This window comes from Nicotiana attenuata, chromosome 7, assembly GCF_001879085.1.
Source record: "Nicotiana attenuata strain UT chromosome 7, NIATTr2, whole genome shotgun sequence".
In the NCBI taxonomy this organism is placed as follows: Eukaryota; Viridiplantae; Streptophyta; class Magnoliopsida; order Solanales; family Solanaceae; genus Nicotiana; species Nicotiana attenuata.
Window position 1 is genome coordinate 33043734 of NC_031995.1, and position 22547 is coordinate 33066280.

Consider the following 22547-nt stretch of genomic DNA (forward strand, 5'->3'; position numbering starts at 1 on the left):
TATCACCTTAGCCCCCATGAGATAGGGCCTAAATTTCTCCATTGCAAACACAATCGCCAACAACTCTTTTTCCGCCATCGTGTAATTCACTTGAGCATCATTCATTGTTTTGCTTGCATAATACACCGGGTGAAACATTTTATTCACTCTTTGGCCCAAGGTCGCTCCAACCGCAACATCACTCGCGTCACACATGAGCTCAAAAGGCAAGCTCCAAGTGGGTGCGGTAATAATAGGAGTGGTGGTCAACTTGTACTTGAGGATTTCAAAAGCTGTTATGCATTCCTCATTGAACACGAACTTCGCATCCTTTTCCAAAAGTTTGCACAAAGGATTCACTACCTTCGAAAAGTCCTTGATAAATCTCCGGTAGAACCCCGCATGCCCAAGAAAACTTCTAACCCCCTTGACTGAAGTAGGGGGAGGAAGCCTTGAAATCACTTCAATTTTGGCCTTGTCCACCTCTATTTCGTTCTTTGAAATCTTATGGCCGAGGACAATGCCCTCCTCGATCATGAAGTGGCATTTTTCCCAGTTGAGCACGAGATTTGTCTCTTCACACTGTGCTAACACTTTGTCAAGGTTCTTCAAACATTCATTAAAGGAGTCACCCACCACGCTGAAGTCATCCATAAACACTTCTAAGAAATCCTCTACCATGTCGGTAAAAATAGTCATCATACACTGCTGGAAGGTAGCCGGTGCATTACACAACCCAAAAGGCATCCTGGAAAATGCAAAGGTCCCGTATGGGCAGGTGAAGGTAGTTTTCTCCTGATCCTCCGGGGCAATTAATATCTGGTTGTAGCCTGAGTACCCATCCAGAAAACAGTAAAAGGCACGCCCCGCAAGTCTATCTAGCATCTGGTCAAGAAAGGGCAATGGGAAGTGATCCTTTCGGGTCACTTTATTCAACTTGCGGTAATCTATGCACACCCGCCATCCAGTGACAGTCTTGGTAGGAATCAACTCATTTTGCTCATTAGTCACCACAGTCATACCACCCTTCTTCGGCATACATTTCACCGGAGAAGTCCAAGAACTATCCGAGATGGGGTACACAACCCCTGCATCAAGCCACTTGATCACCTCCTTTTTGACAACCTCTCGCATCGCCTTGTTCAACCTCCTTTGATGTTCCACGGAGGGCTTTGAACCATCTTTGAAAATAATCTTGTGCATGCAAAAGGCGGGGCTTATTCCCCGAATATCCACTAGAGTCTATCCAATTGCCTTCTTCCGTCTTTGGAGCACCACAAATGTGGCATCTACCTGCATGTTAGTAAGACAAGAGGAAAGAATAACTGGAAAAGTTGAACTGGGGCCTAAAAATTCATACCTGAGGTGTGAAGGCAAAGGCTTCAACTCCAATACGGGAGGTTCCTCAATTGAGGGCTTTGTTGGGGGAGTTTTTCTGTTCTCAAGATCTAGAGAAAGCTTACGGGGCTCATAAGAATAAGACCCCATACCATGTAAAGCATTGACACACTCCACCCTTCCTTCATCTTCATTGACATCTAAGTTCAACAATACTGCCTCTAGAGGATCCTCCACATTTATCATGGCACTGGTATCATCAATGATCACCTCCGTGACAAGATCCACAAAGGAGCACACTTCCTTGCTATTTGGTTGCTTCATTGATTTGCACACATGAAAGACTACTTTTTCATCACCCACCCAGAAGGTCAGTTCCCCTGCTTCCACATAAACTAAAGCCTTCCCAGTTGCAAGGAAAGGTCTTCCCAAGATTATAGGCACCTCATAATCGACCTCGCAGTTGAGAATCACAAAATCTGCCGGCAAGATAAATTTGTCCACCCGGACTAGAACATCATCAATTATACCCAAAGTCTTGAAAACGGAGTAAGGCATCAAGTTGATACTTGCCCCCAAATCACATAGAGCTTTTGCAAAGTTTGCACTCCCAATGGTGCAAGGAATGGTGAAAGCGCTGGGATCTTCTAGCTTCAGAGCCATCGAGTGCACTATTGCACTAACTTGGTGGGTCATCTTGATGGTCTCACAATCCATGGATCTTTTCTTTGTCACCAAGTCTTTCATGAACTTGGCGTAACCCGGCATTTGTTCTAGAGCCTCCACCAAAGGAACATTAATTGATAAGCTCTTCATCATGTCAATAAATTTCTTAAACTGGTTCTCATTTTTCTGGTTCGCGAGCCTTTGAGGATAAGGTGGAGGTGGCCTTGGCAAAGGATCCTTGGCTTTAGGCACAACCGTTTCTGGCATGTCTATTACATGTTCCCTAGACGGGTTCACATCATTCTAAGTTTTCAACTCGTTATCTTGGATATCAATACGCACTTCCTCATTCAAGTTCACATCAGTCACATTCTCAACCACCAAAGGGATATCATCCTCTTGCAACTCAACTTCATCACTCAAAATTTCTTTTTGTTTGGAGGCATTCACATCACCGCCTCGTCCACTTCTTATAGTCACCGCCATTGCATGCCAGGTATTGTTCCCACCCCTCGGGTTGACTACCGTATCACTAGGTAGAGCCCCCTTAGGGCGAGTATTCAAAGATTGTGAGATTTGGCCTAATTGAACTTCCAAGTTTCTGATTGAAGTATTGTGGGATGCCAACTGGGCATAAGAGTCAGCATTCTTTTTCAACATCTGTTCAAACATCATTTCGATTCTCCCCATTTCATTGTTGGATGAACTAGGACCTTGGGATGGAAATGGGGGTGGATTGTTCGGTTGTTGATACATCGGGGGCCTTTGAAAGCCTTGCCCCCGATTTCCATGATTGCTATTGTTCCAACCACCCTAATTGTTGTTTCCACCCCAGTTGTTGTTGTTGCCACTCCAGTTCTTGTTGTTGCTACTCCAATTACCCTGATTGTTCTGGTTGCCCCAATTTGAATTTTGGTTGTTGTTCCCCTAATTACTATTCCCTTGTTGTTGTTGATTTCCCTAATTGCCTTGGGATCTCCATTGTTGTTGTTGGTTAGAAGAATTGCCCCTTTGGCCCTGATAGTTGTTCACGTATTGCACTTCTTCATTCTGGTCATCATACCCATCATCTTGGAACCAACCACTATCTTGGTCATATTGATCCGAACTCCCTTGGTTCTGTTGACCTCTTTGTCTTCTTTTGTTCACTAACATGTTGACACCCTCCATAGATTTACTTGTCGTGGAGTTTGAACCTGCTGTAATTGTGCCTTTGCTAGCTGGTTCATTATTGTTGCCAGTTCTGCTATTGCCTGCCCATGATCATGGAGCTCTTTGTGCAAGTGAATGACCATGGGGTCACCCTATGGCACATTGGCTCGACTTTGCCAAGCGGAGGAAGTGTCCGCCATCTCATCCAGTATCTCACAAGCTTGATCATACGCTGTGTTCATGAAATTGCCCCCGGCGAGTTGGTTCACTGTGCACTGATTTGTTGTGTTAATGCCTCGGTAGAATGTCTGTTGTATCATTGCCTCAGTCATATCATTATTTGGGCATTCCTTCACCATAGTCCGGTATCTCTCCCATATCTCATGTAGTGGTTCGTCGGGCTCCTATTTGAAAGCTAAGATTTCATCCCTCAAGGTTGCCATGTGACCCGGCGAGAAAAACTTTGCAATGAATTTATCCTCCAACTCATCCCATGTATGGATGGTGTGGTTGGGAAGTCTCTCCAGCCAATCTAATGCTTTCCCTCGAAGAGAGAAAGGGAATAATCTCAACCGTAAGGCATCCTCGGACACATTCGTTTGCTTGCCCCCCAAAATTTATCAACAAATCCTTTAAGGTGCTTGTAAGCATTTTGATGGGGAGCACCCATGAAATACCCTCGCTGCTCCAACAATTTCAACATCACGTTGGTAATCTGAAAATTGCCCGCCCGGTTCCGGGGCGGGACAATTGCACTAGCGTAGCCCTGGTTTGGAAGCACTCAAGGTACAGCTCTTGGAGGTGGTGGGGGAGGATCTGGAATATTATTATCATTGGCCTCTCGGCCTCTCCTTTGTCCTTGAGGTACTAGAGGTACCTCTTCCTCTCCATTGTCATCAACCTCCTCCCCTGGTGGAATATCTTCGAGAGGTGCGTTGTTTGCCATATTTTAGTACCTGAATGGATAATTCACCCAAGTAAGTAATCAAGAAGGAAATAAAAACTAAACACAAAACTAGATAGATAGAAAGCCAAAAATCGTTTAGCTCCCCGGCAACGGCGCCAAAAAGTGATCGGGTCCAATCCTACACCACTACAAAGTGGCAAGAGCGGTCGATGCAGCTTTTACCCGAGAAGGTCGGGATCGAATCCCCATGGAGCTAGAATGTTTGGAAATTGAGTTCATATCTATACTAGTAACGTGCAAAGTAATTTTTTACACTTCTAAACATGCGTTTATGGTTCACTAATCTAGATTATCACTAATGATGCTAAAATTAAGCTAAGTATGATATCTTTTTGTGAGGTTTTCTTAATTTATGGAAAGGCACTAGGGAAGTGACTTTGCCAAGGTGAATACTTGACAGGTTCTAAAGTCAAAGGCAAAGTTATTGATGGCGTCCAAATCCACTACTAAAAAGTAAATGGACACGGTCGCATGCAATATAATTAACCCAACCATGAGTCGGGGTCAAATCCCACAGAGAACAATATATAGGCGATTAGGAATGTAAGAGAATTATCACTTGTTATGCAATGCCAAACACTTAGAATTTGTTTTGAGAAAATATTTATACCTAATTGCGGAAATGTAAACTAACCTAGAAATCAAGTAAAATGATAAATGGCTACAAGTATGGATGCATCGGGAATTACACTCAAGTAACGATCCAATGTATTTCATGATTTTACAAATATGAGCGAGTTTATGTTAATTAGCCGCGGGTAATAATTCTATATTAGCTTCTTCCGAAGACTAACAAGACTTCCTAATTGAATTATCCCTAAAACAATTAGGAGATTGAGCACACCCGGATATGGCTACAAGTAGTTCAATCCTATCCCTAGGTAGAATCTATAAAATGAGGGTTAAAGCCTCAAGTTCTTGTTAATTAATCTTTCCTAACCCCAAGTAATCTTTTCCAAAATTAATTCGGAGTAAATGGGTGAGTCCTAGGGTTAGCTATTCCCTTTGGAAACATTAAAGAACAAGAATAATTAAAGTAACAAATACTCACTTCATAAAAGGATAAAAATCATTCAATACATAAGCACAACAAGGTATATAATCCACACTTTAAATATGAATATTCCCATAAACAAGATTCAAGTGTTGGATAAAATACTACACACTTAGATATACAATACAAAGCAAGAAAATGAAGAAATATGCATAAATGAGTAAGAAATTTTCAACCAAAAGCTTCAAATCTTCAAGACCCAAGTGTGTGTGCAAACCCTAGCTTCCAAAACTTGTTCTCTCTAGCCCTAAGACTGAAAATATGCCAAAAGATTCTGCCAAAGATATTTTACAAATGAGCTAAGTCGGGTATTAAATGGTTTGGGGCCAAAAATGTGAAATTCTAGAATTGCCCAGGTCTGCTGCTCGACTTTCGCATTTGCGAACATAAGTTCGCAATTGCGAACTATGCCTATACTGCTCCACTTCGCATTTGCGATAGATGCTTCGCATTTGCGAAGGTTGACTGCTTGGGTTTACTTTGCATTTGTGAAGTCTTCTTCGCATTTGCGAAGGCTGCCTAAATGGTCTTCCTTCACATTTCCCATGCTTTACTCGCAATTCCCAGCACTGATTTCTTCGCAATTCCTAGGATCATGTCGCATTTGCGACAACTGAAGCCCTTTTCCAGATTTTCTTCTTTTTAGCTTCTTTTTTGACTCGTTTCACTTGGTTTCCTCAAGATCACCTCTAAATCATATAGAACCTGTAATATAGAAGTAAATGGCATTAAACACGAGATTTTATCACTCAAACATAGCAAAAATATAGGTTTAAAGACAAGATAAGTTGGTAAAATACCAACTTATCAGTTGTTATGTTTGGAATTGCGATATAGACAATTCAAGAAACTACTCGCTCTATACCTCTCGGTAGCTTGAGTTGCCCTAATTGGCTTTCTCCAGACCAATTGGGTGTCAAAATTGTGCAAGCAATATAGGCTCAAGTCGGGTAATACTATCTCTAGGTTTAACCCTTTAATTGGGGCTATCAATCTCTTGAATACGCCCCAATTCCTTGTTGGCTTGATTTTACTAGACTCAAACTCTCTTTCTCAAGAAGAGACCAAGTCAAAAAGGCACAAATTAGTGTTTGCAACCACTAATTCAACATGAAAAACACAAATCAGGCCAAATATCAACCACCCATAAACATCTAAGCCTTAAAACAAGAGACCCATCAAATACCCATACTAGGGTTGAGCCACAACCCTAGCTAATGGGTCTAGCTACTCACAATAATGTAAGAAATCAGATATTGAGATGAATAATTACCCATAAAATATAATTACAAGCTAAGATTTGAAGATTCAATGTTAAGCTAGCTACAAAATTACTCAAAATAGCTAAAAAAATGGCGTTCATGTGCTCAGCTACAGATCAGATACCCTAAAAATCTGAAAAAGAAGTATTTATACAAGGCCAAATTTTCTGGACAAAAATACCCCTAACGGAGGTACTGCGGACCGCGAAAAATAGACCACGGCCGCGGTCAGGCTTTTTGGCTTCAAATCCTTGTTCTTTGAATCTAGCCACCGCGGACCGCAATAAATGGACCGCGGACGCAATGGCTTTACCGCTACCGCACAAAATGCACCGCGGTCAACGGTGTCTTCAAACTTCCAAAATCCTAGCTCTCTGAATCCCTTCTCCGCGGACCGCAACAAATGGACTGCGGGCTTGAAACTCCAGGATTGCATCTTCTCTGATCTTTTCCACCGCGGACTGCACTAAATGGACCGCGGCTGCGGTGGGTCTATTGCAGCTGCAGTGGATTTACTGCGGTCAGCGGTGCTTTGACTTGTTCTTGGCACTTGTGCAGGTTTCACTCCTTATTGAGCTGGTTTTGACTTCTTTGTCACTTTTTTACCAAACACTGCAAACAAGCACAACATGTAAGCCTTCGGGATTACTTGTATACACTTTTAATCCAAAGCTCAAGCAAAAAGGAGTATAAAATAGACTAGAATCCCTAGTTATCAGGGACTTCCACGGCCGCACAATTCTGACGCGGACGGCACTTCTCTCTTTTGCTCAAATTGTAAGCTCTCCGAACCTCAGTCATCGCAGTCCACGTTATTTCAATCGCGACCGCACATTTTTGGTGCGGTCCGCGCTCATCTTTTAGCCCAAATATCACAGTGTCTGAATCTCCGTTATGCGGACCGCGTAATTATGCTCGCGGCCGCACAATATTTGTGCGGTCCGCGCTTCAGAACACTTTTCCCAGCCTTGGTTTTTGTTCAACTTTTGACTCCTTTGTGAGTTGATTAAGGTTCCTTTGGCTCATTTTGAACAATTCCTGCAAGCAAGCATTTTTGGCCTAAAATACAAGCAAAAGGGAGAAAATAATAGGTTAAAATCCCTACTTATCAGGAACACCAACCAACGAACTAGATTTTCTATCATGTGTACTTACCTATTCACCCTTAGGTTCAAACCTCCAATCAATTCCATAATTTTGGACTTTTTGTCGGCACTTCAAAATTTATCCGGGCCAAGTTGGTCGAGTATTTGGAGGCTGGTAATGTGTCTCCATTTTTTGGCTAATTTTGTTGATGTTAATTCTTTTCTTTAGTTTTCCTCCACCTTTACGCCTCGAGGCCATCCAGGGGTAGAATTGGTACTGTCATCAATTGGTACACAAGCTTTCTTGAGCATGAAAGACTCTTACAACAGAGGCTAGTACGACCGATCTGTCATTGTCTCAACCGTGAATTGATCTTTTTTTTAGGGTAGTTAACCCGAGTATATTATTGAGTTATTTTTTGACTTAACATATCGAAGGAGATCATATTAAAGTATTAAGGTAACCTCTATTGGAGTGTATATAAAACTATGTCATTTTTGGAATAGATTTATCTAAAGATTTTGTGTGATTTTAAATTCTTCTGACATCCCAATTTTCATTTTTAGCTGCCATTTTTCCCCATGTGGCTTTTGATCTTCATGACTTGCAATTTCATATGGTATAGTCTTCAAGTGTGCGAGTTTGAAGAATGAATGTTTGAGCACTAGTATCATAGTCCACTAGTGTCCGAATGAGTGTTCGGTCCAATCGTGATATTCTTTTCCTGATGGTTTCATTCTTAAAAAATGAATTAAATGGATGAGGAGGAGGGGGAGGGGGGGGGGGTTTAGATGAAGGCAGTGATGTAGCCTTTTTGTCAAACATTTTGACCTTGGCTGGAAACTACAGTGATTCTAGAATATTGCCACAAGTCAATATAGTCATCATTCATATTGGCTAGCTTGATTCTTGTCATCTAAAATGCTTAGTAAAAATATAATTTAAATAAATCTGTAATGTGTAGATAGGGAAGAAAGTAGAACCGCTACGGTCCTTAGAAGTAGAATAGTTTGTGGTGCGCCACGTTCCAATTTACCTTCACGAATCTACCATCCATCTCCTTGAGCTTGTACAAACCTTTGCATGTTATCTCGATGATTTGGTAGGGTCCTTCCCAGTTGGGCTCGAGCTTCCCCATGTTTGGCTCTTGGGATGCTGAGAATAAATTTTGCAGCACATAATCCCTAATTTGAAGTGTCGAAGGTTCACCTTCTTATTGTAATACTTCTGTGCTACCATCCGAATCAAGACCATTTTTCTCTGTCCTTCTAGTAGGTCCAAATTGGTGGCTACAACCTCGTCGTTTGCCTCTTCCGTAGCATAAATGTCACGACCCAAAATCTACTATAGGCCGTGATGGCGCCCAACGTCGCTGTTAGGCAAGCCAACGCTTAATTATTTATTTTATTATTTTTAAAAAATTGAATCTTATTTAGATAGAGAGGTCAGTGCATTAAAATAATTCGTAGTTACGTACTGTTTAATTAAAAATAATAAGTAAAAGTGTATCAATGTAAAACAATCCATAACAATTCTAGAACACCCCCAAAACCCGGTGTCACAAGTGCATGGGCATCTACTAGAAGGTACAATAACAATACAACATATGTGTAGAATACAAGTTAGGCAGGAAAATGTAAATAATTTTGATGGAGACTCTGTATATTGCGGATCATAACATAGGATGTGATAAGTGGAGATTTTGACTACTTATTAGCACCTTTTTGCTTTTATTTTAGTCCAAAGTATTGATTTATGTTCCCAAAACTGATGAAAATATACAAATTGCAGGAATGTTAGAAGTTCGGTCTCCCATGATGAAATCCAACTCAAAAAGAAGTGTTCTGAATCACAAGCCAATAAAGGGGCGAAGAATCAAGGAAGTGCGGTCCACAGAAGGATTTCTGCGGCCGTAGAAGAAAGTGTTGACCGCAAAATTCCATCCGCGGCCGCATACCAAGTACAAGCACCCAACAGAACTTTGGCCAATGTACGGACCACACATGAATTGTGCGGCCGCAGAATAGGGTTTTTACTGACACATGATTCCAAGTTCAAAGAGTGTGCAAAAGACCAAGTCCTGAAGCCTTGATGAAGTGCAGATCGCACAAGAAATGTGCGGCCGCAGAAGATACTTCGCAGCCGCAACTCAAAAATGTGCGGCTGCAAAAACCCACTCTCCTGCTAACTGAAGAAATCTGCGGACCGCACATGGAATTGTATGGCCATGGAACATCCCGAGGGGCATTTTTGTCAGCAAATTTTGCCCCCCATAAATAGACGAGTTTCACAATTTTAGTTCATGTTTTGAAGTTTGAGTTGATGTAGCCGTTACCTTTTACCATTTTAGGAAGTTTGTAACCATTTTAGTGTTTAAAAATTATCTTTTACCATTTTAATCTTTGATTATGAGTTTAATTAGCTTTTCTTCTTTATTTTCTTCAATTCCTACTATGAGTAGCTAGATTCTTACTAGGGTTGTGACCCAACGCTAGTGTGTAAAACTTATGGGTATTTAATTTAATGCTTTTTTATGATTGGGTGTTGATTATTTAGCGTAGTTCATGCTTTCTAGAATTAATGGTTGCAAACATTGATTCATGCCTTTTGACTTAATCTCTACTTGAGAAAGAGGGACCTAGTCTAGGATAACTTGGCTAACAAGGAATTGGGCTAATTGAGAGTTTGATTAGCCTAATTAAATGGTTCAAACTAGAGATAGTAAGAACCCAACTTGAGCTCATATCAACTATTTTGTTTGATACCCATTTGGATTTGAGAAAGGAAAATTAGGCAAAATCACTCTTTGATCGAGAAATATTAAGTGGGTAACGTCGAGTTGAGAACTATAATACACCCCAATCAACAAAACAAGTATTAACGTCTTTGACACATTAGGTGAACACCTAGGTTATGGTCACATCCGTACGCTTTTTAACTATTTCGAAAAACACCAAAAACATTCGTTCATTTCTAGTTTCTTTTACTTAGCTTACAATTGTTAGAGTAATAGTAGAAGTAGAAACCAATACTTTTTGTGGAAGTGCAAATTGAGTTTATCCATTCGCTTTCTTCAAGTGTATACTCCTAACACCCCTTATAACTCCTTGTGGATTCGACCCCGACTCATAGTTGGATAAATTATATATTGCATACGACCGTATCATATCTCTTATCGAGGTATGTTGTGGACGTCATCAATTTCTGGCGTCGTTGCCAGGGAGTTACAATGGTGTTAGCTATATATTTGAGTTTATTTTTGGAATATCGTTGTATACGGTCAAAATCAGGGAGCCTAATTTCGAGGTCTTAAATTGGGCTATGAGTCCGAGTCCGGGCAACTCGAAATGGAGGTCAGACCAGGATGAGGGACACATACCTCGAGGAAGCTGATCGAAGGCCTAACACGACCTACATCAAGGGCAGCACAATCTTGAAGTCAATCAAGAAAGAGCGGGAATTCCTCAAGGACACGTGGACAAGAGCATAAATTAAAGGATAAGATTTGTACGAAATGGTACAGGTCCGTACTAGGTTGTTATACACCTGTACCAATAAAATTTTATACCACAATTAGGAATGTACTATAATGGGGTTTTCTCCTCCTATATAAAGGGGACCCCAATCATATTTGTAAGAATCATTGTCGCGCCCCCTTTTTTCCCTCCTCGCGGGGAGAAGGCTGAGTTTCGACATTCATGGGGGAATAACTCGTTTCCTTTAGGGAATTTGGATTTTTGAAGAGTCGCCACCTATCGGATTATGGTGCGTTAGGGCACCTTGGGCAATTAACTCATGGACTAGTTTGCATTACTAGAGATTTAGGGTAAGGGCTCGAAATAACCTTGAGGGGAAGTTGTTAGGCACCCCTCTCGGTCCACAATGGTGGGTCCCGACCGAACTTATAGTTATGAATTAGTCCTTTAACAACTACACAGTTTAAACACGTTCTTGCAAATAAAGGCATATTTTGGACATTGAGTGGCTCAAGTAATGAGATAAGAAAAGATTGGAACAAATTGCATGTATAGGAAAAAATAAAGTTCAAACATAGGAAGAAGGTTCCTAGGTTGGTTAGCCTACAGGATCACCCCACCCAATGTCCGGTAATCACTCCTCAATGAGGGGCTACACGTGACACTAGCGCGTAGTCATCATATCCTTACTACCCAATTCCCTCCCCTTGGTCATAACCTAAAGCGTTCTAGCAACCTTGAAAATGTCCTATGCGTGCACTACCCATCCCTTCCTCGTGGCCCTGGAGGTATTTAGGACCTCTATTTTTGGACAGTTCTAGACCTTCCTAAGGTTTTAAAGGATAAAAGTCTAGGCGTCAATGAAGAACAATTAGGACTGCATTTAAAGAGAACAAATTACAGGCTCACAGTTACCTCTACAAATATAACAAGTAAATGCACGTCTTCAGACAACAGTCAAGTACTCTAAGAGAAAATCCTAGAACATGATATCTAGGTGAGCAGGGATTATACAGTATTGAATTAGGACAAAGTGTAAGAATCCTATTTAGCTTGCCTACTTATCTAGACCTATTAAATCTGAACAGTTTTAAATAACAAAACACAGCTTCATAGTTGCAGAATTTAAATCGCCCTAGAGGCTTGCCTAAGGGCAGAAAAGTGATATCCTAAGAGCATGATATCTACATTGATGCAGTAAAATAGTGAACAGTTTTAAACGGACACTTGAGATCTTATAGACATGCTTTCTAGCGGTAGTAAATTAAGGCAGTGCTTGAAAACTCATTTAAAGGAGCGGACAGTTGACTAAACCAATTCAGAATGAACTAACGTGAACTAAACTGATTTGTTTAACTAAACTGATCTTAAGTTCTATAGGCAGGATTTCTACTAGAACTAATTTTAATTCCGATAGGCACAATATCTAATTGTTAAGAACTGATCTTCAAACTTATAGGCATGATTTCTAGTGAGACGAATGTAAATATATGCTGTAACAGTAACTGAACTCAATCACTTTACACTCTATAGGCATGATATCTAGTTGTAAAGTTAATTTTAACCCTATAAGCATGATTTCTACTATTAGAGCCATTTAGATCCTATAGGAATGGTTTCTAATATTGTGGAAATAAAGCAAAACATAGCAAATGCATTAACACAATCCTATAGGCATGGTATCTACCCGAGCTACCCAACAGATATGTAACTACCCAGCCCTTTTCACTAATCACCCCAGTGTTGTTTACAAATAATTATTACAGACCAACTAAATAAATTACATAAATAAATAAAAAAAAAAGAAGTTAACTATAGGGAGCCTGAAGTAGGCCCAAATGACTTCCCAAGCCTCAAGCCTCAAATGCCAAAGTTCCGTAGACAGTATTATGTCTAGGTGTGTCAGAGTTCCCTAAGGACCTCAAGGATCCCAGGCAGTGCTCACACCTAGATATTTTTCTCAAACAATAACTGATTTAGGTTCAGTGTGGAAAGGCCAGCTCTAACATGCCCGAGTTCAGAGAGATCTCAAGGATCTCAAGGCAGTACACATGCCAGAGGGGCATAACCTAATATTCTAAGAGCAAAGTGAAAGTGCTTGACATAGTTTTGTTTTGGAAATAGTACAGAGATGACTTTAGAAGTAGAAAAGTTTTCAGAAACGGGAAATAACTTAGTGGTAAAAGACAGTTTGAGATGAGTATCAAGCAGCAGACAATCAATTGGTCATAAGAGTCATTCAGAACACTTAACAAACAGAACTCCACATGGGGGTAAAGGGATTGTGGCACATAAGAATCACCTTAGGGTACAAGGATAGGAAAAGGAGAAACACATAGTCACAAACTGCATGCAACATTTTGGATCTTAAAGACTTAGTAAATAGTCAGGACATAGATAACAGTTGGCCTATCTTCAATAGGATTAAACATATAGTTTGGACATGCTAAGTGAAGAAGTAAACATGAAGGAGTGCAGAGTGTAAAACATGCATTGAACAGGACAAAGTTTTAGACATGCTGAGCAAAGAAATAAACAGGAATACAAGTTGAAATCACAATTGATGAACTAATGCAGGGATAAAACACATAGGGTTTGGTTCTCAAAACTTAATTAGAGACATACTAGTTAAGGAGAGCATATACAAAGTATAGAGCAGTGTAGTACAATAACTAGCCTTGGCTTACAGCCGGCTAGTTCAATGGAAGTAGCAAGTGACAGAAAAGAGCAGAAAGCTTTAAGTATAAGAGAGAGTTTTCTGAACTAGTCTCGTTCGTTGTCAACGTAAAATAAGGGGGAGGGGGGTTTATATAGTAATCAAAAGCTTGACACATAAGGTAAGAGATCAATTAAGTAGTAAATCAGGGAAGTCACACGTAAATCAGCAAAGTCTTTCCCTTAATCAAGGGACAGTTAAATCAACGGTAAAACATGCTAAGTATTTAAGGAAAAGAATCAAGTAAAGTTTAGGTATAGAATAGGTAATTAGGGGTAAATGAAAAACAATTTAATTAAGGAAACAAATTAGTAATAATCAGCGGAATACAACAAGGCAGGGAAAAATTAATTAAGGCAAGCAATCCAGTCAAATCGAATAGAGAGGTAAAAATCAAGAGTTAATTGGAAGGTGTTCAAATTAAACCAGGAAATAAGGGATTCATAGTAATCAAGGGTTCAAAAAGTCATGAAAGAGGCAGCATGCTTAGCATACAAAATAAGGTAGAACATGAATAGTCAGGATTTCACATAGCCTTGACAAAACACAAAGTTAAACAACACTGATTCAATGAGAAAGATCAACCATATAGAATCAGTGAAAGCGTTGAACTAAGCAGTTTAGTAAAAGCATCTTAGGGCAAGAAAATCACGAGAAATCACAAGAACCCAAAGCAAGAACACAATCAAATATACCAATATCTAGAAACCAAACGAAGAACCCAAAAAATTAGGGTTTTCAATACAGACGGGCTAAGGTTGTAGAAGGCTCATAAAAAATCGATCAAAATAAATGAGAAGTAGAAGATTAAACACAGAAAATCATTAAACAATTTTTAAAAAGAGATTCCGGAAACCATAGTTTTAGGAAAAGATGAAAATCACTTGAAAATCATACAAGTCTTGTAAAGAATCTTAAGGCTGTTGTAAAACTCACATGAAATAAACCCAAATCATCTCAGATCTTTACAGATCTAAGAGGTTTAGAAAAGAAATTAGGGTTTCGAAGAGAACCATACAGAGATGAAGAAACCTGCTTAGAAAATCATAGATCATAGCTAATATAGGACGATCCCACTCGGAATCACACCGGAATGGCCTAAAACAGGCGAGAGAGGAGTCATAGATGCAAGTCAACTAGCCCTGGTCCCTTGAGGGCCCTAGAGATGGCAGGAATGACGTGAGGGAGGCCATTGGAGGATTGAGAGGTGGTGAGAGATCATCGGAGATGGCCATAGATGAGTGACGACATTTAGAGATTAAGGGTTTAGGTTGAGAGCATTTGAGAGCAGAGGGGATTAGGTGACGGCGGTGTAAGGTGGGGAATGAATTAGGTTAGAGGGGTTTGGGGAAGAGGTTACTTAGGTTAATTAAGGCAAGGTTTAATCCGGGCCGTTGATCAAAATTGATCAACGACCAAGATTTAGCAAGAATTGGGTCGGGTTAGGTAGGGGTTTGGGCCTGGGGTTTCTAGGTTTGGCATTGGTAATTCTAATTGGGATTGGGCTGAATTTAAAATAAAAATAGGCTAGATTTTAAATAGCCATTTTTAATACTATATAATTTATAAAAATAATAAATGATCTCCAAAAATATTTTCGTGTACTAAAAATTATTTAAAATAGTTATTTAGCATTTTAAAAATATAAAAGACCATTTTTTGCATCAACAATGTAATTATGCATTAGTAGTGCTATTATTGCAAAGATGTGCAATTTAGCCTAAAAAATATAAATCTAATTACAAAAATGCACTGAAAATGTTTAAACACTATTTCGGCATAAATAAATAATTTAGATGACTCAATAATCACAAAAATAATTTGAAGAATAATTACTGGATATTCTATAAATAAAAGAGAAGAAATAAATTAGTTTTTGGGAGCTCTTAAAACTATAGAAAAATTATTATATAAAAAAATACTTATGCATGCTTATAAATGCATATGTACTATTTTGAAAGTATATATATGTATTAAAAATATATGGGGAAAATTGGGTATCAACAGCTGCCCTCTTTACCCGGGAAGGATGAAAGAGTTTTCGGATAAAGAAATGATGGCCAATTTTGACCGAATGGGATATTTTGAAAGATAGAGGCTGGACTCCGGTCTTGAGTTGCCTACATATCCCTGGTTTTACAAGAATCAAGCCATGTGTAGTTCCAGATTCATTGGCGGAATATACCGATGAAGTCATTGCAAGAATGGACACGAGGTGCGAGAGCGGTTATGGTGAGCGATTAAGGTTTGAGACAGTTTGAAGGAACTGGAGTGAGGTCGCTCCTGCTAGGATAGCGGTTGCTTGCTGATCACCTGCAGATAAAGAGATTGCTACAAACATGTATTTGTGCGAAAATTAAAACATAATGCAGATTCCCTTTTGGACCATGAAAGTTGTCTTTGGACGGTTAAGGATGACGTCCTCAGACCATGATGTCCTGGGCCATGAATTTTTTAGTGAGGGATTCGCAGGCCATGAGATGGTGTTCTCGGGCCATGAAGATGGTGCCTCCGAACCATGATGCCTTTGAATAATGATATGCAAATTTCAGGGATCGTCAGGCCATGGCATGGTATCTCCCGGCTATGAGGATGATGCCTTTAGACTATGATGCCTTTGGATAGATTGGCGATATTTCAGCCTATGAGATGCAATAATATGATGTTAACAAGACAAGGCTTAGTCTTGTGAAGGGCAGAGCTTAGCCCGATTGAAAAGCAAATAGATAGTACTAGAAATAGAGCAATATTTGTGCAAAGAGGGACAGTGCTTAGTCCCATGCAGATGGGGAGGCAGGGATTAGCCTCATGCAAGTATGGAGGCAAGGATTAGCCTCATGCAAATAGGGAGGCAAGGATTAGCCTTATTCAAGTATGGGGGGCAAGGATTAGCCTCATTCAAGTATGGAGGCAAGGATTAGCCTTATGCAGATAGGGAGGTAGGGATTAGCCTCATGCAGATGGGGGAGGCAGGGATTAGCCTCATGCAAATGTGGAGGCAAGGATTAGCCTCATGCAGGTGGGAAGGCAAGGATTAGCCTTATGCAAATAGGGAGGCAAGGATTAGTCTCATGCAGGTGGGAAGGCCAGGATTAGCCTTATGCAAATAGGGAGGCAAGGATTAGCCTTATGCAAATAGGGAGGCAGGGATTAGACTCATGCAAGTATGGAGGCAGGGATTAGCCTCATGGAGTCAAGGATTAGACTCATGCAAATGGGGAGGCAAGGCTTAGCCTCATGCAAATCGGGGAGGCAAAGATTAGCCTCATGCAAATATGGTGAGGCAAGGATTAGCCTCATACAAGTATGGAGTCAAGGATTAGACTCATGCAAATGGGGAGGCAAGGATTAGCCTCATGCAAATGGGGAGGCAAGGATTAGCCTCATGCAGATATGGGGAGGCAAGGATTAGCCTCATGCAAGTAGGAAGAGGCAAGGATTAGCCTCATGCAGATAGGGCAGGCATGGATTAGCCTCATGCAAGAAGCGAGTAGAAAATAAGAGTAACATATGTCTTAGCTGGAGATATATTCGGTGTCGGATGGTCCGATTGATAGTGATCTTGTTCCGTGTATATTTCTGCGGATGTTACCATTGCGTCCGATGTGCCTGTGCTCAAAGAAAAATTGTAAGTTTTGTGAGGGGAGGTTGGTTCGTGCTTCTGTCCGCTGGCCTTGCTTTGCTCCGTTCTGAAAGCCTTTTCGAGTTCCCCTGGGTAACACCTGACCGTTATGGAAATAGAGTTTTCGAAAAATATGCAATTATTGATAAAACAAATGGAGTTATTTTAGAAATATATTGATACATTAAGTAATTTTAGATGAACTAGTGACCGTAACACATCTCAAAGGCATTGCAGCTCTCTTATATTGGAATTTTAAGGGCCCTCCTCAAAATTCTGCCCCAGTTTGGTAGATGATCTTTTGACCGTTTGCGGATTATACGCCTTGCTGAACCTTCTTCAGAATTTTGAGAATCCTTCTCAAAATTCTGCCCCAGTTTCTTAACTGATTTCTGACCGCCTGACACATGTTGGCGTCGACTGGACTTGCTCCAGAATTTTGAGGGTCCTCCTCAAAATTCTGCCCCAGTTTCTGATCTTGGGGAAAATGGAAATTTTATTATGATATGACCGAACCCATAAGGCTTCCTATCCCCACTTAAACGGGAATCAGGTCAAGCGTAGTTCAATTACATCACATGAGGAAATGTAAATAATCTAAGCATAGTATCTCTTGACTGCGCCTGAATTGATTGGTTTTGGCCAGATTTCTCCATCCATTTCTGCAAGTATGAGTGCTCCTCCTGTCAGCACACTGTGAACCATATACGGGCCTTGCCAATTAGGAGAGAATTTCCCTTTGGCTTCATCTTGATGTGGGAAGATCTTCTTCAACACCAGCTGTCCCGGTGCAAATTGTCTCGGTTTGACCCTTTTATTCAAAGCTCTGGTCATTCTATTCTGATAAAGTTGACCATGACACACTGCGTTCATCCTCTTTCCATCGATAAGAGCCAATTGTTCATAGCGACCCCTTATCCACTCTGCATCGCTGAGTTCAGCTTTCTGTATGATTCTTAAAGAAGGAATCTCCACCTCGGCTGGGATGACAACTTCGGTTCCGTAAACCAACATGTAGGGAGGTTCCCCGGTTGACGTGCGAACTGTAGTGCGGTATCCCAATAGAGCAAAAGGTAGCTTCCCGTGCCATTGTTTGTGGTTTTCTACCATCTTTCTCAGTTTCTTCTTGATGTTTTTGTTGGCGGCTTCTACGGCTTCATTCATCTAAGGTCTGTAGGATGTGGAATTCTTGTGCTTGATTTTGAAAGTTTCACACATAGCTTTCATCAAATCACTATTGAGGTTGGTGGCATTATCAGTAACAATAAACTCAGGAACTCCGAGTCGGCAAACAATACGGTCTTTGACAAAGTCTGCGATGACTTTCTTGGTTACAGCTTTGTAAGATGCAGCCTCTACCCATTTTGTGAAGTAATCAATGGCTACCAGAATAAACCTGTGTCCGTTTGAAGCAGTGGGCTCAATCGGACCAATGACATCCATTCCCCAGGCGGCGAACGGCCAGGGTGAGCTTGTTGCATTGAGCTCATTTGGCGGTACTTTTATCATATCGGCATGCACTTGACATTGCAGCATTTACGGACATACTGGACACAATCGGTCTCCATGGTCATCCAAAAGTAACCGGCCCTGAGTATCTTTTCGGCCAAGACGAAACCATTCATGTGCGGGCCACAGGTCCCGGCATGTACATCCTTAAGTAGCTTAGAAGCTTCCTTTGCATCGACAGATCTTAGTAAACCCAAATCGGGAGTTCTTCTGTACAAGTTTCCTCCATTGTGGAAGAAGTGATTGGACAATCTCCGGAGTGTGTGTTTCTGAGTGTGATTTGCATGCTCCGAATATTCTCCTTTCGATAAATACTCCTTGATGTCATGGAACCAAGGCTTTCCAACTGTTTCTTCCTCGACATGAGCATAATATGCCGGCTGATTATGGATCCTCACTGGAATGGGATCAATATAATTCTTGTCTGGATGCTGTATCATAGATGACAAGGTGGCCAATGCGTCGGCAAACTCATTCTGAATTCTGGGTACATGCCAAAACTCTATCTTGGTGAACCTCTTTCTCAATTCCTGCACATGGTGCAGATATGGTAATATCTTGGAATTCTTGGTGGCCCACTCTCCTTGTACCTGGTCAACGAGCAAATCTGAATCCCCAATTACTATCAGCTCCTGAATGTTCATGTCGACTGCCATGTTGAGCCCTAGTATGCAAGCTTCATACTCTGCCATGTTGTTAGTGCAGGGAAATATGAGTTTAGTAGATACCGGATAATGTTGACCTATTTCTGATACAAAAACTACTCCAATGCCTACCCCTTTGAAATTTGCAGCTCCATCAAAGAACATCCTCCAACCGTCATATGCTACAGTAATGTCTTCTCCTACGAATGACACCTCTTCGTCAGGAAAATATATTTTCAAGGGTTCGTATTCTCCTCTCACTGAATTCTCAGCAAGATTATCTGCCAATTCTTGTCCTTTGACCGCCTTTTGAGTTACGTAGACGATACCGAACTCACTCAACAGTATCTGCCATTTGGCCAATTTTCCGGTCGGTATGGGTTTCTAAAATATATACTTCAAAGGGTCCATCCTGGATATGAGGTATGTGGTGTAGGCATAGAAATAATGCCTCAATTTCTGAGCTGTCCAGGTCAAAGCACATCAAGTGCGTTCCAGCAGAGAGTACCGTGCTTCGTAAGGTGTGAACTTCTTACTCAAGTAGTAGATGGCTTGCTCCTTTCTCCCTGTCTCGTCATGTTGTCCCAGAACACACCCGAAGGCTCCATCCAATACAGATAGATAGAGCAGCAAAGGTCATCCCGGCTTTGGCGGGACCAGGACCGGTGGTGTGGATAGGTACTCCTTGATCTTGTCAAAAGCTTTCTGACAATCCTCGGTCCAGTTTGTCTCGCCGTTTTTCCTCAGCATCTTGAAAATGGGTTCACATATGACTGTGGACTGTGCTATGAATCGACTGATATAGTTGAGACGTCCGAGAAAGCTCATCACGTCCTTTTTACTCTTAGGTGGTGGTAACTCCTGAACAACCTTGACTTTAGATGGATCCAGCTCGATCCCTCGATGACTGACGATGAATCCCAATAACTTTCCTGTAGGAACCCCGAATGCACACTTTGCGGGGTTCAGTTTTAAATTGTACCTCCTTAGCCTGCCGAAGAATTTTCTCAAGTTTGCTATGTGGTCTGTGGCCTTCTTGGATTTGATAATGACGTCGTCCACATACACCTCTATCTCCTTGTGTATCATATCATGGAAGATGGTTCATGGCTCTCATGTAGGTAGCCCCAGCATTCTTTAGACCGAACAGCAACATCTTGCAGCAGTATACCCCCCATGGTGTAATAAAAGCTATTTTCTCTGCGTCCTCCTCGTCCATCCAAATCTAGTGATAACCCGCGAAGCAATCTACAAAAGATTGGAGCTCATGCTTGGCGCAATTATCGATTAAGATGCGTATATTTGGCAGTGGAAAATCGTTCTTGGGACTTGCTCTATTTAAATCCCGATAGTCAACACATACTCTAACTTTCCCATCTTTCTTCGGAACTGGTACAACATTGGCTAACCAAGTTGGGTACTCAACCACCCTGAGAACCTTGGCTTTGATCTGCTTGGTAACCTCCTCCTTGATTTTCAGACTCATGTCTGGTTTGAACTTTTTGAGTTTCTGTTTTACCGGCGGACACATGGAATTGGTAGGTAACTTGTGAGCCACTATGGACGTGCTCAAACCTGTCATGTCATCATATGACCATGCGAAAATGTTCTTATATTCCTTTAAGAAACGAATGTACTCTTCTTTCTCTGTTGGTGATAAGTGAATGCTAATACGAGTCTCCTTGACGGTCTCGGTGTCCCCCAAGTTTACTGCTTCAGTTTCGTCCAGGTTGGACTTAGGCTTATTCTCAAAGTTTTCAACCTCCCTAACAATTTCCTCGGGTATCTCGTCTTCTTCATCCGAATCACTATCCTCATGTTGCGTTGCCTCATTACATGTCATAGTCACCGGTTCATCAGGTAAAGTAATAATAACGCTGTAGAAAGAAAAGTGTAGAAAATAGTAATGAATAATAAAGAGCAAATGCATTTGATTAAAATTAAACAACATCCAGGCTAATATGGCTCGATGAATTGAGCATTTATTTTGAAACAAAACAAGTCTTTTAAAACAAAGTTACTGAAAATTTAAATGCCTAGAATGGCTATAGAGATAAAATCTGCCAAGAGATAAAATCTGCCAAGCTACCCAGGGACTCGGCGGGTCCGGGATGGTGTGGCGGTCTAGTTCCTGAGAACAGCTCCTCTCTCCACAATCTGAATAGTGAGGCCTTCTTCCTCCTCCTCCTCAATTATTGCACTGCAGTCCATGTCTTTATCTTCTAAGAACAGACTCTTCAACCTAGCTAATGCTTCCTTTTCTGCAGTTCCCCATATTGTATCAGCCTGGTGAAAGGCTTGATCCAGACGTGGCACTGGTTGTTCAAGAGGGTAGTACAGTCCACGCCATGTAGGCGACCAATCATTATACTCTTGCCATGTGTATTGATATCCAAGCCCAAAGGTAGTACCATGACCCTTCAACTGTATTGTCTTAGTGATACCTTGGAGATTCTTCCCGAGCCCTTTGTCGGGTTCATACCCAGACCATGCTAGTATGCTTTCTATTTTACTGCTCCACCATTTATCCTTTTCGACGACGTTGACACGTTCAATGTGATGATAGGTTTCCCCTCCTAGCCTTCTCCTATTTCCAATAACTGGGATGGTTTGACTGGTGTAAATGGGGTTACTCCCATCTCCGTGAATGATCACCTCCTGACGATTCCATTCGAACTTTACAGCTTGATGTAGTATGGAAGGCACGACTCCAGCAGCATGGATCCATGGTCAGCCCAACAGAAGATTATATGAGGCTGGTATGTCAAGCACCTGAAAATCAACGTCGAACCAAGTTGGCCCCATTTGCAAGCAAAGGTTGATTTCCCCGATTGTGGCCCTTTGAGACCCATCGAAAGCTTTCACATTCATGCTTCCTGTCCGTATTTCATGAAAACCTTTGTCCAATCTTTTCAGAGTGTTCAACAGACAAATATTTAGGCTTGAACCTCAGTCGACCAAGACCCTGGTAATGAAGTAGTCTTCGTATCGCACTGTAATGTGCAGTGCCCTATTGGATTCAGACCCTCCGGTGGCAACTCATCCTCGTGGAAAGTAATTTTGTGACTTTCCAACA

The 22547-nt window shown here is 41.1% G+C and overlaps 1 protein-coding gene across 1 annotated transcript; it reads right to left on the reverse strand.

Moving 5' to 3' along the window:
* LOC109229944 (RNA-directed DNA polymerase homolog) lies at positions 346 to 1113 on the reverse strand (the record flags this gene model as incomplete). The annotated part of the gene is made up of 1 exon (XM_019395485.1): positions 346 to 1113. A coding segment is annotated over exon 1 (768 nt), but the record flags the coding sequence as incomplete, so codon positions are not given.